This window comes from Branchiostoma floridae, chromosome 12, assembly GCF_000003815.2.
Source record: "Branchiostoma floridae strain S238N-H82 chromosome 12, Bfl_VNyyK, whole genome shotgun sequence".
Lineage (NCBI taxonomy): Eukaryota > Metazoa > Chordata > Leptocardii > Amphioxiformes > Branchiostomatidae > Branchiostoma > Branchiostoma floridae.
In genome coordinates this window covers 16,829,415-16,851,683 of record NC_049990.1, presented here as the reverse complement: position 1 = coordinate 16,851,683, position 22,269 = coordinate 16,829,415, and the positions used below count along the sequence as shown (strand labels likewise).

The 22,269-nt window shown below is 42.7% G+C and overlaps 1 protein-coding gene across 1 annotated transcript in view; it reads right to left on the bottom strand.

The window, feature by feature from the left end:
* Window positions 1-943: 943 nt before the first annotated feature.
* Window positions 944-22,269, bottom strand: part of LOC118427072 — a 55,812-nt gene continuing 34,486 nt past the window's right edge. The window contains exons 3-17 of the mRNA XM_035836709.1: window positions 19,518-19,618; window positions 18,626-18,719; window positions 12,936-17,140; window positions 12,425-12,647; window positions 11,534-11,768; window positions 10,721-10,782; window positions 9,897-10,011; window positions 8,717-8,839; window positions 7,383-8,032; window positions 6,618-6,827; window positions 5,972-6,138; window positions 4,961-5,106; window positions 4,286-4,369; window positions 3,561-3,702; window positions 944-3,268 (exon numbers count right to left, since the gene is read on the bottom strand). Of these exons, the coding sequence (XP_035692602.1) occupies window positions 1,771-3,268; window positions 3,561-3,702; window positions 4,286-4,369; window positions 4,961-5,106; window positions 5,972-6,138; window positions 6,618-6,827; window positions 7,383-8,032; window positions 8,717-8,839; window positions 9,897-10,011; window positions 10,721-10,782; window positions 11,534-11,768; window positions 12,425-12,647; window positions 12,936-17,140; window positions 18,626-18,719; window positions 19,518-19,618 (8,055 nt within the window). The 3' untranslated portion in view covers window positions 944-1,770. The remainder of the gene's footprint in view (window positions 3,269-3,560; window positions 3,703-4,285; window positions 4,370-4,960; window positions 5,107-5,971; window positions 6,139-6,617; window positions 6,828-7,382; window positions 8,033-8,716; window positions 8,840-9,896; window positions 10,012-10,720; window positions 10,783-11,533; window positions 11,769-12,424; window positions 12,648-12,935; window positions 17,141-18,625; window positions 18,720-19,517; window positions 19,619-22,269) is intronic.

Below are 22,269 nucleotides of genomic sequence, written 5' to 3'. Positions count from 1 at the left end.
GAAAAAAATAGTCATAACACAAGTATATAACATATTTGCAACATTTATTGGAACACTATTCCAACTAACCAGAGAAAATATAGGTTAAACCAACCGTCAAAACAACGAAATATAAAGAGATATAAACACCCAAACATTGGGCCCTGACGCCCTGTAGTCACGACATCTATCGCTTTATAACCGAATTGCAGCAAATACAAAGAAAATTTAACATGCCTGCTATTGACCGATTTAATTAAGGTAACACAAAATGGCACCGTGGCGCCTACTTTACATACAAGTTATGGTAATTGCTACATGGAACATAGAGAGAAAAAGACGACTTCTAAAATTTAAAGGTACAATGTTGCTAAGACATTGAAGTCACCAGAATAAAGACTTATTTTGTAAGGACTTTGAACACATCACCCCTTGATTTCTCAAAATTAAAGCTTAGTTCGAATAATCATAACAATATGCGTAATTACAGGCCCACAATTTGCGTGCATCCAAACAAAAAAACGACTCATTTTAGGAAGCTTTACCATCAAAGAGTGGTCATATTATCAAAGAGTGGACATGAGTTGAGTTAGCCGGCGCCCGTGAGCTTTTAAAAGCTGCTATCACACTGGGAACGCCTATTGGAGACAAGGTTTAGCGGCAACTTTTTACCAACTTTCCCTTGCGGGCATACTGGCGTGCAACACACGTCTCGTTAGCCTTCCATACTGCGCATGCGCAAGGTCAAAGGTCAATGCCCTTGTTTTGACCTTGGTTTATGCATACCCGGATGTGTGTGGCCTTCGTCGGCTAATTTGCATAACGCGTTTTTGTTGATGTCTACTGGACCTTCACCTTTGACCTGCTCATGCGCAGTTGGGATGGTGAATGGTTTGATGGGAAACACAATATCAACTTTACTAGGCCTGGTCATGTACTAGCTACGTAATGTTGAAATCACAAGGAAGCTGGTATGTGTTCTTTATTGTCTGATTGTAATACGTTCTCGCAAATGTAACAATATAACCTCTGCTTTTCCGTGGAACCACTTTCGAATCCTTCGGAAGACTGCCCTCTATACAAGAACTTTTTAGCTGTACCTTTTATATATTTTCAGTCAAAAAATCTCTCATAGAAATCTTTACACTATGTACTCTTCTTTCTAATAACGTGTCTGATTTACTTGTACCTTCCATAAACATTATGTACAATATTTGTACAACCTCACTGCCCTATTGAAACTATAATAAACAAACAAAACACCAAACGCGAATATTTACAGCTGAAAACCAACTCCGGAATAAACACACCAAAAATATACACGTTAAAGTATACTACGGGCAGTGAACCAAAGCAGCCATGTACAATTATTCGTGTATACGTTTATACACACACTATGTGCTAATGTCAAGAAACGTTAAATGGAAATACTAAGAAAATGCACCACTGAGACCACTCCTAGTAACGCTAGTTCACGTTTGTCCATGGGGTAACCTATATGCGTTCTTTTTTAGATAGGGTATTTTGGGATACATATTGTTGCATGGCAATTTGACTCCACCGTTCGTCAACCTAATATCCCTGAAGAACCCGTTTTCAAAACAACGGATATAGGTTACCCCGCGGAAAAAGGTGAAGTAGAGTTAGATACAAGTATCTATATACTCCAACGGTTAGTCCAACCTCTTCTGTAACAACAAGATGACTCTCCGTGTGTTGTGTGCTTTAACCTATATATGCCTTTAATAACAGAATACGTAACAAAACAGTTATAATTTGACTTGTTCAACTCTACAGCTTTTCGGTAAGAATTCCAAGAAGTTCTTTGAGGCCGGAAGTCAATTCCAACAACTCCACAACAGACTCTTCGGTTTTCCTGGACGCTGTCTCAAAACTGCACACCATTCCATCTGCGTACTTCGTCACAACGGATTCTGTTCGTGCCGCATCCTCATTGGCTCCGAGCTTGACCAATAGATTTGCTCTGTCGCTATCAACGCTCAGTTCTGATTGGCTGCCAGCTGGCTCGTGTCCTGATTGGCCTATAAGTACGTCATTCGATTGGTTACTGCTGTTTGTATCTTGCCAAACGTTGGAATTTTCCGTTCCGAACGAAATAGGCGACTGATTATGTCCGTTACTACTACTTCCAGCGATGTCTGACAATGGCGGACTGTTGCTAGCATGACGAGTATCGTTATCTGTATTGTCTGTCACGTCGGTCATGTTTGTCTGTGTCCCAGAACTTGACCCACAAGTAGAGCTTGTTTCGTGAGTTTCTTCGAACAGTTGCTCCTCTGCCCTCCTTTGCCTTTCATCAACGCTTTCAATTTCTTCCATCAACACATCATCATTTTCCAAATTTCCTTCAGTTTGAGAACAATGCGCGTCTTCGTCATCTTGGTTTTCCTGGACGTCTGTGTTTTGACCCACCGAGGATTCTTCGTTCTCGGTTACGATGTACGTTTCTCCAGTCCTGTCGACCATCTTCTTCCCTGTATCCAGATTTCCCTCACTTCTTGCTGTTTGTATCTCGCATCCTTCAAAACTGTCCTTGGTACTGAAAGGCTGGTTTGCTTCATTGTCTGTGTATTCTTCTGTCTTTCTGCAAAGTGACTGATCGTTGACGTTTGCAAATACACAAGAGTTTTGGCCTTCACGTTTTGCTACTTGGATACTTGAAGCGCTCTCCTCAACTGAATAACCTCCATCAACGTTTTCACGTTCTACGTCAAGCTGTTCTTGTCTTTCCTGTGATTCTTGCACGACTGTCGTACGACAGTCGCCCGTGTGTCGGGCGTCTTCCCTCAAGTCGCCAATGGTCAGCAATGTGTCCGACAAGTTTCTCTCACCTTCTCTCTCTAGGTTCACGTCATAGTCGTACGATTCAAGCGTGGTCTCGCTGTCCAGTTTTGTTTCCACGTCACCACTTGGTGAACTGATGCTGTTTTCTGCAACGTGTGCTTGGTCGGGCACTTTACGTTCTCCAAAGGGGAAGCTCTTAGCGAAGGATGTTCCACCGGGAACTTCTTGATCTTTTTCAAGGACGGCGCCGGGAGAAGTTGAATCGGAGGCCGATAGGGGAGGGCTGTTTCTCGCCTGTTCCTCCGAACCAGAGCACGCCACGAATCCGCTGGGAACTTCAGTTACTTGGCTCTCGGAGATCTGTGAGAGGAAGCTGCTCTTACTCACGCACACGGGAGTCTGATTGGCCAGTTTGGTCATGAGCTGGTCACGTGAGATCTCTAGCTGGGTGATGACGTCATCGACAAGTAAGTAGTTCCGGCACCTAAGAGAAAAGAAGGTACTCTTGTCAATAAAAAAACAAACATTGATAGCATAAAACATAGCAGTCCAACCAATGATGGTATGGCAATTAGTGGCCTGGCCAATGACAAGCTGCATGTCTGTCAAACATTTACATTTTTGTGTTTTGACTCCACGTTGTTAGCGATGTGGATACTCGTTTGGAAAAAGAACCACATGTACATGTCTGATATGTAAGCGATCATTAAACAGCACTACTGTCACAATCAGTTAAAAACTAAAGAAATCGAAACTAGCATTTGTAATATTCTTACCCCTCTCTGAGATCGATAAGAAGATTGTACGATGGTAGATGGGGACGTTCTGAGATTTCAAACTCCAAGTCGTCAAGATCAGATTCCTCCTCCTTCGGAATGTCGGCAAAGACGTCCATACCGTTCCCTTCCGACCGGTCTTCTGCAAGAGCAAAAATGCATGGTTATGAGACAGTTGTTAAACGGACGTTTCGCCACATGGTACAAGTCGTTTCGTCACAGGGTTATAACATTAGATATCTTCCGTTGTATCAACTACGTCCGTATTAATTTTTATACGCAGTCCTAGGCACAATAAGCATGTCAATCGTTTTGTGTCACCTTTACTTAATGCTTTAGATACGCATGTATACGTATAGTGAGTGATTGATTACCATGAAACTCACGAGAAACACATTGGAATGACAGTTTCTAATTGGCCATAAGGAAAGCTTTCGGATATATATCCTCCAAAGCAAACATTAGGAACCCTCTGACTAGAAAAAAAGGGAAGACACACACAGGAGATATCACCTCTTCTGCAGGGTGTGTTTTTCCAGTGTTTCCCCAGAGTTTCTACTATTGAACTGAGCTTTGGAAGGGTATTCCTTGAGCAAACTATGCGAATCTGGTAGCAATCAGAAAACTGTGCGTGGTTAAGTTGTTGGCAGAAGACAAAAAAAAAAAAAAAACGCCAGTCCACCAGTGTCAATGACGGCAGAATGGCAGCATATGACAACACTTACCCATGATGGCACACGATCCGCTGAACTCCCAAGTTCCCTCGTTACTGTCGTTCTCTTCTCGACCCGCCAGGTCTCGGAAATGTTCTGAGGTAAAAAAAAAAAAAAGTAAACAAAAGATATCCAAATACACGAGGCCGATGGCATATAATACGTCGTCCCTATGTACTTGGGACCCGACGCTCCATCCCCTGTACTCAAACAACAGAAGCTAATTGACCTCTCAGTGCATAAACATTGTCTTGACGTTTTCTTACATCTATCCCCTATTGGAATATCTAAAATTGTCTACACCTCCTTTAAATATAAATTCTTAGTTGCTCTTCAACATATCTTTATCACTGTCATTGACATGACAAAGTGAAAGGGTAGTGAATGAAAGGGGGGAACGCCAATCCGTAGCCCGATGGCACACAACATTTTGCCTGCACATAAAATTCTACGGTTTGTCTTCGTGCTCCAAAATCCGTCGGATTTACCACTTTCGGATCCCAAAAGATTTTGGCACGTAGACAGCACGTATTTGCACGTACGGCGGGTTGTGCCCTTAGCTCATGGCAAGCCTGCCTATAGCAGACTCAGTTTACACTACAGTCTTGACCTTCCTTGCACTGGGTCCACTTCTTGTAGTTGTAGCATTCTTGTAATGAATACATACATAAATAAACAAACATTCACCTGTGATGAACCTCTCCATGGTCTCACTGCGGCAGAGGGAGGAGATGGTGCGGCCGGAGTAGGTGGCCAGGCACGGGTCCGCGCCGTAACTCAGCAACATCCGCACTATCTCCACGTGGTCGTTCTCTACAGCGTCATGGATGGGTCTACGGGAAACAAAAGCAATAAAAAATGATTAATGAGTTACGATTTTAATTTATGTTTATGTATATATTGTTACTTTGGTTTGTTCATTGTTTAGTTTATCTTATTTCTTGTGTATGATATTCTGTACAGGGCACGTCTGGAAAGCAGTGTGCAAAGTGTATCAAACCTGAATAAAGAAAACAGAATCATATAATAATTAAATGAAACATAGCTGTGTGGCGCAATTCTATAAGCACGTTCACCGTTCAGAGTGCTCATGTGCAGCTACAGGAATTGTTTGTTTCACAAAGGTGAAGCCCCGGACTTCAAACAGTTATCGTCTCGACCAATGTCTCGATTTGTATAAAATTGACCAGATGTGCTTTGTTTATGTCTCCGGGGCCTTCACCTTTGACATATTACCCATAATTCCTATCGCTGCAAGTGCGTAGTCGGAGCAGTGAACGTGCTGTTTTCAATCTCGCAAACGGTTGTTGCATTTTGAAACGGTCTTTGTTATCGCAAAACAGTACACTTAAAGTGTACTAGCACGCTCTGTCAACACTAATGCTTCGTGGCATATAGGATAAAAGGCCTTTTTTTTTGGTCTGGCTTCAATCTCAAGCTGGTGCAATTTGATTTCTCAATAATATTTTTATAATATTTTGTTTGAAGTTTCACTGTAGTATGCTGTAAAACCGCTAAACGGCCCCAAATCCAATCATTTCGAGGACATATAAAGGCCTACCCACATACCAAAAATCAAGACAATCCCTCCAGACGTTCTTAATGTATTATGTACAAACACACACACACGAACGCTGATGAACACAAAACCTTGGCAGATTTTGAGGTTACTAAGTGCTGAAGGCATACATGACATACCTTGTGCCGTCCTGAGCGCTACAGTTCACGTCTCCACCAAACAGTATCAGGTCTTGAACGATAGCCATGTGGCCCCTGACACACGCCTCATGTAGCGGACTGTAACCGGCGTTGTCCTGGGAGTTAACATCAACGTAGCGAGTCTCCAGACAGTAACGCACTACCTCCTGTATAACGCAACAGTTTGGTCATGACTTGATTTTATCATACTCGAATGAAGTACGAACTTTTCTTCACACTCAAAATGTGCGTACTTTATTTGAGATTGTTACGATGTTGCAATGGAAAAGGTACTACAAAGAGAGCAATGAACGCAAAACAATACATGTTGTTTTCGTCTTCACACTCAACATGTGCTGTAAGTTTAAGTTCGAACTTTATTTGAAGTTGTCGCAAGGATCAAGGATAAATGAAAAAAAGAGAGCAAGGGATGCAAAACAATGCATGTTGTTTTCGTGTACAGCATTTCTTCTATCTGAGCGATATTGTTACGTTTAATTATAGCCTGGTATCCAAATTATAGCTACCGAGTCTCTAGATCTTTTTCCGTGCACGTAAATACATAACGTTGCAGAGACAATACAGTTGGGTACACACTATACAAAGAGAACAACAACAACAACAAACAACAACAAAAGATCCACACCTCGTAGCCCAGTCTAGAAGCTCGGTGCAAGACAGTTTCCCCAGAACTCTTCTGTATGAGGAGCTTCTTCATCTCAGGTGGCATGGGAGGCAAGTCAGGGTGTGGTACTGCCTCCTCATCCTCCTCTTCTACTTCTGCCTCCTCCGGTTGATCATACTCCACAGTTTCTTCATCACTCAGAGGCTCTTGCTTTATGTGAATCAGCTCCATCTATCAAATGAGGATTTACGTTTATAACTAGATTGTTCAAATCAGAGTTGGTAAAAAACTTAATGCAGACTGAAATAAGCCTGTTCATGGATTCAATTGCGTATGTGCAGGTTAAGGTTCGTGAGACATTTAAGAAAATATGCCTGAACATTGACTATACATATCTGGACATGTATGGTTGTTACAAGATCTGGAAGTAAGTCAGGAGCCTTTACCTTTTACCTGCGCATGTGTAATTAAATCCATGAACGTGCTTATTGTACAAAACAAAGCTGTGTACTTGTCGATTAGAACTGTTACACAAACATACATTTACATATTTGTTTAGTGTTACTTTTATAAGCAATACTGGGTAATTGCAATTAGCCTTCGGTGATGGGTGTTAGTAAAGTTTAGCATCAGTGTAAGTTTCCTGTTTCGAATTTAGTTGTCTTTTACACAAACGATTAGTCTTTATCATAAATCATAACTCATGATTATATCACTTTGCTCAATAACTGCGATGATACATGCATGCCCTTTCGATGACTATAACTCTACATGTTTATTACATACATCAACAGTCGGAATTTCCTCCTCTTTGGCTCTTGCAGGAGTGGGTATTGGTTCTTCCTCTGGCTCCAGATGTCTCGACTTGTATTTCCTTTTCCCTCCTGGTTTCGTCGACAAGTTCACGACGTCTTCCCTCAAAGCCTTCGGCGGACCCCTCTTCCTGCCTGGCCGTTTTCTGACCTCTTGCGCCTCTTCCTTCGGAACGTCTGCAGTGCATTCTGGGACAGGTGACGGGCTCATGTTACATGACGTCACCTTGTAGGTGAACGCCGGGTGACCTCCAGTACGACGGGCGAAGTATCTCCCCTTGGATGACGGCCCTTCGGTTACCAAACATTTCTGGATCTTGATCTTCGGGGACAGCTGTGCTTCGATCTGTTCGGGAATGACCTTGGCGTTTGCTGTGCTGGAACAGCATTTCTTCAGCAACTTTTTACGCTGCTGTGCCATGTTGGATCGGTAGAGGTCCTTCAGGTTGATTCGGACCTTGAGGTTGTTGAGGTCGACGAAGCCACTCTTCTCCGGGTCGTCGTCAGTCTCGGCGGCGGCGGCTTTGCGAGCCCAGTGCCGACGGGCCCTCCGGTGGGCCTCCATCTTCTTACTGGCGGTGGTGCCGTTCTGGCCGGCCTTACGGGCATACTTGGAGAAATTGGCTGCAATTCAAGGCGAAAAAAGAATTACCATATAGAAGTGCTGCATATGCTCAAAAAGCCAGGATAATCTTTGAAATGTCAATATTTGCACACGACAGGAAGGCAATGAAATAAGAACATAACCATATGTCCAGTTCAAATTCAAGACAATTTACTGCCCATAATCGATTTACAAGGAGATGTAAGGTTAGGCTAAATTTTCTATAGTTTCATTGATTTTTTTAACCAGACAGGTCGTAAAGTGTTTAAAAAAAACTGGTGAGTTTAACCGACGGGCGGTTACACTAGCTATGTAGATATCTTTGCCTTCTTCCTATCAGTTAGAGATAAAACTAGACACAACTAGAAATACGTGGGGAATTTGCTTAAAAACGTGCTATACACGTTGTCAAACATGTACACAGGTTGGAAAGTCAATGAATAAGAGTTTTTTGTGGTACACAACCAAGAGTTTTCTGCCACCAACATCGCAGTGACTGTGTCACCTTTTTCAGTCAACCAGTAAGAATAGCTCGGGGAGGTGGGGGTTGAAGAAAGCATTGATCGCCGAAACATTAGTTTAATAAAATACTAAAGTCTTGTTTGTGTACTAAGAATTTAGTTACTTGTATTTAGTAAATTACTATGCCCGGCCCTAATGAAAACCATCGTATGGTGACATAGTGGTTTATAATGAAGACTAACCTGCGGCCACCCCCCGGGTCCTGGTGGGTAAGATGGTCGGGTAGAAGTCCTGGAAACCCGGCTTACGGACCACTAGGTGGTTCTTCCTACTGTAGATCATCTCTGGGCGAAACAGTTCCGGATCTGGAGAAGAAAAAATTAAGACATGTCAAAAATGAAACGCCCCCTTCAGTTCCAAAGAAAGTCACTAGACTCATGCCACTTCTTCCGAAGCACAAGGGCTAACAATCACGGAAAACCGTTAAACCATAGCTAAAAAACAACACTATATAAAACCAGACGGTCTACCGTACTACCAAATCAGGGCACCAAATCTAATCATACTGTAGAAAGGACAATGTTCACACACCAAGTTTCACATCAATCCATCCATATATTCTTCATGTATGCTGCTATAGTGTGATATTATTTCCAAACATTCGCCCCTTGGCTGCAACGCCCCTCTTAACGAATAAACCATTTCATTTTGTCAAATTTAACTACATGAATACATCCATCGAAATGTAACTGAAAACATTATCTCCTTGTCGAAAGTAAAAACCCACACCTTCAACAAACTACATTAAAACAAATAGTGTAACAACAACAGACCAAAAAGGTCTGCTCCCATACACCTTTCTCACGCGGCGGCCATGATAGATCGAAGAAGAGGTCAATGAGGCAAACAGACAAAACTTATTTCTAAAATCAGGTCCCATTTAGTTTTCCCCCAAACCACACAAATTGTCATGATATAAGATAGAATAATAAATATTACAAGAAGTGTTATGCACCGAAAGATGTAGCAATTCAGAGTAGTGTAGACTGACCCCATAGTCGCTTAAGAGATGCAAAATAAAAACATAATAATGCAAATTTTTAACGAATTTGCAGCCATTCACTTATTGGTCGATTTCCTAATTGGCAGGCTACCATTGGTCGAACTGCTAATTATGATGGACAGCCTTTTGTTTGCCACATTGAACTCGTTTTAGATCTATCATGGCCGCCGCGTGAGAAAGGTGTATCTCATTACTTGATATCCATAAAATATGAAAGCTCGTCAAGTACAGATGATCACACTTAGAATAAATATTTTTTTAAAGTATCTGAATGTTGAAACTATAGCAATGATAGAACAAGAAAAATCTCCACCCTGTGTCACCAAAAAAACATATACCCGTACACTTACTGTTCCTACCTTCTTTTGCCCCTGTAGTCCTACTGATGGTGCTTGAGGAGTGAGCTGCCGTCTTCTGCTGCTGTGTTGTGGTGTTTCTTGCCTCATTTGTCAAGTTGGAGCAACTAGCTGCTTCCTAAACATACACATAGAGATGTTTTTAATACTGCTATGATAGTTTGTCCGTTGATATTGTCCGCTATGTTTCAATGAATGTAGCTGAAATAATGTCATGCTACTGAACCTGTTCTCTTGCAGGGCTCGAAATTCATTTTTGGGAATAGGTGCACTGGTGCACCCAACCTAGAAAAATATTTTTGTGTGCACCACATAGAATAAAGTAGAATATCAGAATAACCTAATTGCAAACCTATTAAATAAGTAATTTGAACGGAGCTCTTCAGAAATCGGAAGTACTATGACAGTCATTTTATCATCTTTCTAACACATAGATGTCAAGAATATGGTGTTTACTTAGTATACTGACATCTTAACATACATAAGCCTATGAAAATATTTGGGTGCACTCTGTGCACCCACAGAAAATAATTGGGTGCACAGCTCCAATTTTGGGTGCACCTGGGTGCACAAAACCCCAGTATTTCGAGCCCTGTCTCGAGAAATGCACTTTACACGACTTAACTTACTTCACCCAACCGAAGTCAGGTACCCATTTTTTTTACCTGAGTGGAGTGTGGAATGTGCTTTTCCCAGGGGCAAAACATCAAACAATCATCCTTTCAAGTAATAAAGTCTGACAAGCAAACCAGATAAACCATAAAGGTATTTCTCGAGGTCTTACATTGAACCAAACATGACACAAAACATATCAACGCTTTACTTACAGGAGTGTTGCTGCACTCTGATGACCGGGAAACAGTCCTTTTCCTCTTGCGGGGACGTTCAACTGTAGAATCATTAAACAAAGAGGTTATCTCTTTATTCTATTGGCGAGCTTAGTGCAAGTCCACATGGACCACTTCTGGGCTAACTAACACTAATTATAGCAGTATCTCTTCTCCCTGAGCCAGAAACATTGACCATTGACCACGTACGTAGGACCCTTTCATACGCTGTTGTTGTACGTCCTTTGATTTTCTTTAGAATCTGTAGATCAGGCCAACGCCAAATAGCAAATGAATATGGTTTTGGAAACAGACATTCTAGATAACACCCGCTACCTTTCGTCAGTGACACTGTCTGAGGAGATCTTTTCTTCACGTTTTGTGTAGTTTGGCGTCACGTCTTTTATTATGTTACCTTCACAGAAGGGAACATATTGTTTTTGCTTTGTTTCTTCTTCTCCGCACAAATAAGGTCAACGACCTGGACCAGACGGCTGTCACCATGGTAACCGGTAAAGTAGCAGGCACCATGTGGTGTTCGGTTACATAATGTAGCAAATGTCAGATCTAGCGGGGCTCGGGTCACTACATTTAGAAATGTGTTCAAATAAGAATGAACAAACAGTTGCCAGTGTTAGACTACAGCATGTAAAGGTAACATTCTGTATTTGCTTGCAAATATTACCTTTCTAGTATCACACATATTTCCGTTCCCGAAAGCTGCCCGGTCGGGCCACGGTTTTGAAATGTGAATCTTATTGCCTGGACTTCTGACCTTCATTGACGTAAATCAGCTCTTATAATGATACTGACCTCCACGTTGCCACATCCCTCTTCTACGCCCCCGTGGATGTCCAGGCTTAGGCGGTTGGTCTGGACCGTGGTGCTGAACCGTGACGCACGGGGGACGTGAACTGACGAACCGCCCGCCTCTGCCTCTGGTACCCGCCACTCCAACGGGCTTGGCCGAGGGAGTTTTCCTGACAACAGCTTCGACAGGAAGACCCTTGTCTGCTAGTTCCATCTCTTGGAAGCGCATCATGGCACGCTGGAATTTGGGGAGGATACAAAAAGTTATATCTAATTACGACCTCAGTCAACTCATTTCTTTAGCTAGGGGCACAACCAGTCGTACGTGCAAAATACGTGCTGTCTACGTGCCAAAACGTGGGCAATCTTTTGAGATCCGTAAGTGGTAAGTACCGCCTCCGTACAAACTCGTAGGGAATCCGACGGATTTTGGAGCACGCAGACACGCCGTAGAACTTCATGTGCAGGTAAAACTTTGTGTGCCATGCGTTGACGTAGTCCTTCTCTGCTTTTGCCAGTCGTTCCCCACGTTTTCAGAAATACGTAGCGGACGTGGTCTCAAAAAAAAAAAAAAAACGTACGGACAAATTGCATGTACGGTGGGCTGCGCCCTTAGCTTAACTTCCTATATGCGTCCTATTCTAGGTGAAATAGAGTTGTTGACTCACAAGTTGGAGGTACTTTAAGTTGAAATCCCTGACTGGCCCCGATGTTGTGCCCTTAGGAAAGACCATTTCCTCACTTGACTCGATAAACGCCTACTGCAGGCCCCGTAAGGAGACCCACACCTTAATCACGTTAAAGGACCCACCACACTTATAGTAAAGAGTAGGGGTACTAACAATCCCACTTAATATAACCAGGGTCTCTAGGTCAAGGTCAACATATCTATACCTGTAGGTATCTCTGTTCCCTGCCCAGCAAGGACGTGTCTTCATACAGGTTCATCGTCTTAGGAGGTTTCTTGTCTCGGACGAACCCTTCCGAGTCCTTCAGCCGGCGGAACTCCCTCTCCTGCCGCGGTGACAGCGGGCCCGACCGTCTCCCGTACCTCCTGCGTTGGAGACCGCCCATGTTAGTGTCAGCTGCGTCACTGAAAGCGCTGGACTCTGAGTCCCTGAACAAAGTATTGAGAAGAAAAAAACTTAGTGTTTACACCAACATGATGGTGAACTTCTTTCACTAAAACACAGCCACATACTAACACATTCATCGAGTATTTTAGAGATTTCAGCAAGTTCTAAACATGAAACAACACTACATCATCCATGGGTATTTTTGTCTCTTTTTAGTTTGAAAATGATTGCACAATACTTTTGTGAAAACTGCTGTCTATCTGCTTCTAAATATTACATAATGATACAACGATGTTTTGATGTTTTGTATAACTTTTCTTAAAGCATACCTTCTGTTATCTGTGGAGTAGTCTGACATATCTTGTTGACAGTCCTGGTCATCTTGTTCAGAAGTCCTTTTAATAACAGTCAAACCTCTAGGACCTTTAGTCTTCTCTTTAGGCAACTTTTCAGGAGTTCTTTGCGATTTGCTTGCGATTTCTTTTAATCTGTCTTCTCGTCTTCTTGCTCTGTTTGACAATTTTGTGAATTTTCTTAATTTTTTAGTAGACCCATTTGTTGTTGTTGTTGTATCCAGCACAACAATAGCTTCTGGTGTTGACGTCACACTTTCTGACCTATCAGAGGGCTCTCTTACTGGAGCAGGAGGACTGTTAGCTGATTGGTTGCTTGGTGAAGCAACAGAAACATCAAGTGATGAAGCAACAGAAACTGCTTCAGTCGTAGGGAGATCAGTGGCTGAACGATGGATATCCAACTTTTCTTCTTTCTTCGACATTTTGTCGAAGTCACGGCTTTGAGTCATATCTTCATCCGTACACTGAGAAACAACTTTACCTTCCACGCTTGGTCTGCGCTCTGGAAGTGTGCTCGTTTGAGAGTGGCTGTACTTGACGTTTGAGTCTAACGGTTGTGATACTCCTGTTGCGCTCGAAGGTGTACTGCTTGTAAACGCAGGAGACGGGGTGTTTGGTCCAATGCCAGAGGAGGAATTCAATTGTCCCATTTTCGATAACGAAAAGCCTAGATTTGTGAATGGAAGTCCAGACGTCGAGACGGAATTTGTGGTGGCGTTAGTGTTGGAGGGTACCAATGGATACAGAGCTCGTTGCGGAGAGATGTTGGACTTCATCGATAGAATAGCAGCGATGTTGGCTGGGGTGGTTCGGATGCAGGTAGAAGGTGGTCGCGAGTGCGGTGATCTTGACAGTCTCATTGGTGAGACATTGGCCTGCTCCTTACCTGCTTTAGCTTCAGTCGGTTCTGTCTTGATCGTTGGCATTGGTTGTTTTTCTCCACAGAGTGGCTCGTTTGCTCTGTTTGGAGATTCTGTCATGTGAGAAACTTGTTGTTCTGTTTTCGAGTCAGTGCCGGGTCGTAGCTTTGCAGGCACGCTTGTCCTCACTTTTGAGTCCGGGCTGATTCTGATTTTAGCTGGAGGGGAGAACCTGGTCTTTACTTGACTTTGCTGCATGGCACACAAGGTCCTAGTTGGGGTCGACATCTTGGGTGCCTCAGGTGTGTTATCTGAGAGTGACAATGGAGGTTTTTGGAGCATGCTCTCCAAACACGGGAAGGCACCCACGTGTTTGGGCTCTCCCTCCCCCAGCAAAACCCTTCCCTCTCTTGGCGGAGTGCTGGGGTGGGGAGAGGGGGATGGTGACTCCATGGGTGGGGGAGCTGGTGACCCCAGGGGGGTGGACATGTTAGAGAGAATCTCTGCCACCTCCTGTTCGCGTGCGTCGCGAGGGCTGTTGGCTATGTTCCTCGGACTGTTCGCAGGAGGTCCAAGCGGCATCAACTTGGACCATATGTTACGTTCTGACGGTGAGGACCCGGAATCGACAACCATTGGTGGCACCACGAGAACAGGGTGCGGCGACGATACAGGTACTGTCAGCTTACTCGATTCGTGTACCTTACTAGGACTGCTAGAGATCTTAGCATCACTGTTTCTAGAAGCCAGTCCCTCCAACTGCACCTCTCTCTTTGTACTCCTGACTGTACCAGGCCTGTCGTGTGACAATGATCGCTCAGGAGAATCTTGTTGACAAGTTAGTACTTGGGTGGCTGTTTTGGCTGGAGCGTGCTCAAAGTTGGAATAAGCTTTCACCAGGGTTGATGCTCCGTGGACGACAGGCTCCTTGTCGAATGGAAGAGCTGCTTGAAGGGATGGCATTGTGTTTGCCTGTACGTTCAGCAAACCGGTAGTTTGGGAAGAGCTCTTGAGTGGCTGGACTGCGTGAGTAAAGGCAGACGTTACCGTGTGAGTTGCGTGCTGGGATGACGTTGCAATAGGCCGGACCAGTGTTGCCTCAGCGAGATGCTTAGAGATTGTCATTGGTGGAGAACTAACCGTTGCCGTGCTCTGGACTGAAGTTGCCATCATGGGATGCATTGCCGTGGTAACCGAGGCAGATGGGGTGGCAGCAGTGCTCAGAACGGGAGCAGACTGTGATTTGTTCACCATCGATGGCGTCTTCAGCAGCTGCTCTAACGTTGGAGTCCTGCGGGTGAGCACACTGGCTGATGCCAGAAGACCCATCATATCAGATGCTGATGGTCTCATGAACACATTGCTAGTAGGAGCGCCTTCAGATATACCATTGCCATTCTGGGTATACCCTCCCCAGTTTCTAACCACACTTGGAACCACCGTTGCCATGGGAATGCCATGGGCAGTTGAGGCTCCAATTGGGGTTACACCAGGGTGGCTCATCTTTTCACTCCTTGGTAGAGGGGGTAAAATCTGAGGCTGTTCCGGTCGGCCTGAAAGGCCTCTTGCTATTGGCAAGGTGAGGGGGTTGTACATGACTGTGTTGGGGGAATGGCGTGCTGTTTCGGACAGCGGGGAGTCTTGCATGATTGGAACGGGAGAGCGAGCGATGTCAGGGGACAGTAACGCTGGGGAGGAACGTGTGCGAAGTGAAGCCATCTCCAGTGCGGAAGGAATCGGAGGAATCGGTTTCGGGGAGAGGACGGGCGGCTGCAAGGTATTTCGGATTTTCGAGCTTCCTGTAGATTGTCCATGGGATGGGGTGGAACCATTCCTCTTCAAAGACAAGTCTAAGGGTCCGTTCTCATCACCTGTGCAAGTCTGCAGCAAGTGGCTGTCTCCTTGCGGACTGAGTTCAGGAGGCAAGGCGTGCCTCTGTAAGATGGCTTCCCTCGGTTTAGGAATACGGATCTGGAGCGGAGTTGTAAGGTCGGACATGTTGTCATTTTCGGCAGCTTCGCTCTTTGCCAGGGATTTGCGATGGGTTTCCATCCCATATTCTGTACCACTAGTCATTGTGGGAGAAATGTCATGGCTTTCAGCGTCCACATCGCTTGGCATGCCAGTCAAAATGCTTTTATGTAAAAGTGGAGGAGGTCTACGCAAGTTCTCTTCATCTGAGGTGTCACCACTGTTATCTTTCAACGTCCTTACAGATCTCACACTTTCTGAAGACTGTAACGTCACCGCTGAAGCTTTGGTTTCAGACAAGGGAATTATGTGCAACAAGTCTCTTGCTATTTCCTCAGCCATGCTACGGGCATCTTGTTTCGAATCCAAAGCGTCTCTTTTCTCTTTGCTTCTTCTTGATGAATACACCTTTAGGTGTCTTCTAACACCGTGTGAATTTTGCTGCGAGGCCAGTTTTCCCGTATCATTAACACTGCTTTCAGATACTTTCTCCTCTGCCACTTTCTTTGGCTGAAATCCCGGAGGACTTTCTTCAGTTACAGGTTTTACCCTTTCATAATTAGATACTGCTGCACTTGATTTAATAGATGACGATTCAGAAGCTGTTTTCAGCAGCGGGGAAACGACTTTCCTTGATGCGAGTCTTGGGTCTTTGGTTACATGGATACCGGCAAGCCTCCCTTCTCTTGATGTGATTCGTGGATCTCTGTAACCAACTTTACTCTCATGCCTTACCATCATAGACTTTCTCTCATCGTTCTCTGGAGTTCTACTACTTCGGATTGTCGAATTTCCGTTCACCTTTGATACGGCATTGATGATGCTACCAGGAAGGGTTACCGTCATAGGCGAAGATGGCATCTCTTCTACCAAATCATCAAGAACGGTTGTCTCTGTTTCTTTTGCTTTGGATCCGTTCAATGTGGAGATTGGAGTTGGCGTGTATTGAGCAACTGTTCTGCTATGTCTATCATCTTCACCCATGTGTTTAAAAGCGCTCACGTCTTTTGAAGAGATTCGCTTTGCTTCTGGCGACCACCTTGTAGTGGATCTGGCACTGTCGCCATAGCTGTGAACGCCGTTCTGACCGGGTATTCTTTTGCTGTTTGAGAAGCTGTGATCTTTCCCTTCTCTCTTTCTCTTGCTCTGCGTGGTACTGAGCGCCTGTTTTAGGCTATGCAGCTTCATCAGATTGGGAGTACTACTAGCAGCAAGCGACGGCCTGGTGTCCTGTGGCAGCGAGGAGGTGGTAGATGATTCAGCCGTTCTCTTGTTTGCAGTGCTATCCTGGCCATTGCACCTTGATGCCTTCAGCTGGTTGTTCACCTCATCTACAGCGCCCTCTGGCTGTTATAAAACAAAATGCAGGAACAAATAAGTCTCAAAAGTACGTTCATAGAGGTAAGGCATTCAGGTAAACCAATTCAAATAGAATTCAATCTCTACAACTGGATTAAAACGGAGATGTACTTCCGGACGTTTCGAGTGACACCCATCACTCTTTTTCAGTGCCACAATAATGAACTGGCAGAAACAATTTAATACAAGTATATCTCACCTGGAAAAGAAAAAAAAAATTGAACACTTGAGGATGGTATGTCTCAAAGGCAACTCAATATGTACAGCTGGATGGTAATCGGACACTTACTTCTGGGAGTTTATAACGTCTCTCATTTACACATGAGTGGCATTTACATACGATCCTTACGAGTTAGTGGCTTTGGCATGTTCAACTGGCTTTTCTAGTTAGTTGTGATAGTACTTTCGGAAGTTTCGATTACATCACTCTTCTAATTTACATATGAGTGACATTTACATACGATCCTTACGAGTTAGTGGCTTTGGCATGTTCAACTGGCTTTTCTAGTTAGTTGTGATAGTACTTTCAGAAGTTTCGATTACATCACTCTTCTAATTAACATATGAGTGACATTTGCATACGATATTTACGAGTTAGTGGCTTTGGCATGTTCAACTGGCTTTTCTAGTTAGCTGTGATAGTACTTTCAGAAGTTTCGATTACATCACTCTTCTAATTAACATATGAGTGACATTTGCATACGATATTTACGAGTTAGTGGCTTTGACATGTTCAACTGGCTTTTCTAGTTAGTTGTGATAGTACTTTCGGAAGTTTCGATTACATCACTCTTCTAATTAACATATGAGTGACATTTGCATACGATATTTACGAGTTAGTAACTTTGACATGTTTAACTGCTTTTTCTAGTTAATTGTACTATTATTATTTACTTTCGGACGTTTCAAATGACATCACTCTTCTAATTTACATACGAGTGACATTTGCATACGGTTTTGATAATTTAGTGACTTTGACATGCTCAACTGGTCTTTCCAGTTACTTCTACTATCATTGTTATATTCTGCTAGCTCATTCTATTGACGCTGAAGAAGAGTATCGTCACTCGAAAACGTCAAAAAGTACATATTTGATTTCTATTAAATTGTTGCGATTGATTTGCCTTTAAATATCTTGCAAATGTGTACGTCAAATGAACACATCAATGATTGAAAAAAATAACAATTACAAAATACAAAAAAATAGCAAAACCGGAAGTTCCGCTGCAGTGCCATAACACGCCGCCAGAGCGCCCTGCCGTAAAGCAATTCCTACAATTCCTTTGTCATGTCTAATCCTACCCACATACCAAATATCAAAACAATTCATCCACGCGTTCCCCAGTTATCAGGCTGACAAACGACCCACTGACATAAAAACAGCACTGACTACAAACCTTCGTTTCACGAAGGAATCACATTGCCATCCAACAATCGTGTCATGGTCAAATATAATTCTAAACCAGTATTCACCTGTTCTTCCGATGCTTGTAATGATCCATTTGCAGCTAACGTACTATTTGCAGCTTGTGCTTGATATTGCAAAGCTGTCTTCCCGGCAGAATCCCTGAAAAAAAGAAAGATATTGGAAGGTGCAATGATCAGATTTTATATCTGCTCTTTTTGGTTTCATAAAATGAAAATATAAAAGTAATAACTCATAAAAGGTATTTTCCATAATTTGTGCTGTATGCTAATTCATGTATGACAGTATCGTTTGAACATGTTATTGGAGGCATGTTTCAACTGTTATGTAGTTTAGTACTTTATGAATTATCTTGATCACTAATTCATTATGTAGCTTTATCATCACCACTTTGTATTCTAGCAGCTTTTCACAAAGATTTGTATACTAAGTTTTCTGACAATGCAGAAAGATTAAAAAGTTGATTTTTTCCCACCTCACATTGATGTCCTCAAGCTGAACAAAGCGCATAAATGTGCTATTTTTTATACTTCTAAAATATTTATGTAAAATGCGTTTCAATGTCCTATGAATGTGATTTTTATTTTTAGTTATTTTGTTTTTTTTTTAAAGTTATTTTGTTTTGTTTTTACTTATGGCAGCTTTGAACAGATTTTTCCGGTTTCCTGGCAGCATACAAACTTAAGAAACGAGATTTCAGAACCAACCGTCCGACATTGAACAGAGACGGGGAATGTCACAGTTTATCTGGCACTTACGACCCATTGCTACGGTCACGTGTCTATCTGGCCGCGTCCCGGAAGCTGCACTGGACGGGCCCGTGAAATCAGCCGAACATTTATGCAGGACATTTTTTGTTCAAAGTCGATAGCTTTGGTCTTCTTTCAGAATGTCTTTACTAACACATGCGAAGGTTAAAAAGTTTGATATTTTGCTCACCTGATGTTGATATCCGCGCCCTTGACAATGAGATAGTCCACCACATCGTGGAAGCCTTCTCGACAGGCCAGGTGTAACGGGGTCGAACCATCAGGCAGCAACTGAGGGGGTCACAAAATGTTTTTTTTTATTAAAATGAGAAAACAATCACATCGGACTTTATCACGCACTTATATTACAGTGCTGTCATCAGTTTAAAAAAAAAAAAGAGACATGAGAGTAAAAATAAAAATAGTTAGAATACAAACTTGTACCGAAAACGAACCATATGCAAGAACAAAATGATGCAATATAACGAAACATTTTGAAGGTCTAGATCCGTTGACAAAAAAGATAAAAAATTTGTTATTTGCATTGCATATGACAAAGCTTGATACCAAATGTCTTTATCATAATTGAGTTCCCAAACTCGTTTGCGATTTTTAAAAAAAGCTAAAAGCTAAAGTAAAACTAAAGATTTTGTTTCATCCCGTGGCCCTTAAAAACTTTTCCTTTTTCTAAAAAAATGTATTCTAATTCAAAACGCTAGGCCGTAATCAGGTCAGACTACGTCATTAATTCCCAGAAGTCAACATCCTTTTGCATCATCAAGAAGTATTTGAGCTACATGTAAGTGCTTTCTATTGGCATCTGAGATAGAGTTACTCCTGCAATATCGCACATGGAATCGTTAATGTGGGAGATACCAGCCAACTGAATACCACTTATGTTAGATATAATCTTAAAACGTTGGAGCTGTATGTTTCAAGAGCACATTGACAGCAACAATCATTTATGACTGGGTTCTGTACAGACTGCCGACCTCAACGGTATATATTGCAACAGGGCTCGAAATACCACCTACATATGCAGGTCAGTGCAGGTAAAATTGCAGCTGTGCAGGTAATTCTGGTGTCTACCTGCACCTAACCTGCACTGGTCCATGTGCTGGGTTTTATACATAAATGTCATAATTATGATGTAAGTGCATGTGGATTGTTATTAGTTGCATTGAATGTTACTACCTATAAAATATAAATTCAAAGAAAAAATAGCAATGGTTCCTGAACAATTTTAGTATGATTCATACCTCCTAAATTCAGAGTGTTGCAGGTAAAGTTTGTCTGGTGCAGGTAATTCTCAATGTTACCTGCACCATGCAGGTATGCAGAAAAAAAGTATTTTAAGCCCTGTGCAAGGTTGTGTCCCCTAGTTAATGTCTAGACATATACCACAGTCAGTATAATAAAACTACCAACTCTACAGCCGAGCAATAAACTCTCGTGCTATATGGCTTGATTTAAAGCTGCGTATCACAACAGGTCCCAAAGTCATCGACTGAATATTCTGTACCCTTCGTCTAGACATTTTATGGGGCCGATATAATATATGATATTCTGGAAAGTTATCCATTAAAAGCAACTTGATGACGCCATACTATGCAACTTGATGACGCCATACTATGCGACAGACGTCACGTAATCGGCCATCACCCAGCGGAGGCGGCGGGCGGTATCAACTTCCTGATACTTTGCTGATGTCATATGTCTGTTAGATCACGTGATCGTAGGTGATTGGTCCTTTAAATTTAGGGGAAAACTGCAATTGGAATTCAAAATTTAACGCCTCGCGACCGGCCATAACTCATAAAAGGCAGCGGACGGTACCGACTTCCTGGCATTTTGCTGACGTTACGTGTACGTTAGGATACGTGATCGTGGGTGATTGTTCATTTAAATTTAGGGGAAAACTGCAGTTGGAATTATAAATTCAACGCCTCGTGACCGGCCAAAGCGAAAGAAAAGTTGGCGGGCGATATCAACTTTCTGGCATTTTCCTGACGTCACGTGTCCGTTAGGTCACGTGATCGTGGGTAATTGTTCATTTGAATTTTTGGGAGACTGCAGTTGGGATTTGACATTCAACGCCTTGCGACCGGCCATGAATTAAAAGGCAGCGGACGGTACCAACTTCCTGGCATTTTGCTGACGTTACGTGTATGTTAGGTTACGTGATCGTGGGTGATTGGTCATTTCAATTTTGAGGAAGACTGTAGTTGGCAATTTCGTGTGCTTCTTTATTGAGATAACGCTGACGTTCTGGTATTATTATTAGTATATTGTATGGTGAGGCATAGATCGTAAGGAAAATATATACCGTGCTCATTCTCAATAGCAGCATAAACATATGGTTCTTAGTTAGAGTTAGAGAGGCATATACGAGGGGGGTTCAATAAGTTCTTGGCCTCACCAAGAAATAACAAGCACAACTCAGATTTTCAGGCACAACTTCATAGTATGAAGTCTTTTATCAATATCCTCCAAATTACAAATCATTGGAGTCATTACTTTCCAGGCATTCGTTTTTTCTAAATTAGAAGGTAAGTGGCGAGAAAAAAGTTGTGTGAATTGTGATCAGACATGTGTGGGTCTAGTTTCCCATGCCATAAATTAACAAAAGACGTTGTCAAAATGTTTGATAATGATTCTCTTCCTATTTCAAGCAAAAAGAATTGGGTTTTTAACTTCCAGCAGCGCAAATTGACCCACACACTCAGGTCAGGTCAATTGTCCACGTTTTTTTCCTTCTCCCTCACCTAACGTTACTGGGTGTCGCCTGCAAAGTAATGATCACACTAATTTGAATTTTGGTACATATTTATATAAGACTTTATACTTGACATCTATGCTTCGAAATCTGAGCTGTGCTTATTTTTTCTCGGTAAAGTCGGGGACTTATTGATAACCCCACGTACATGTATAACTCGTATATA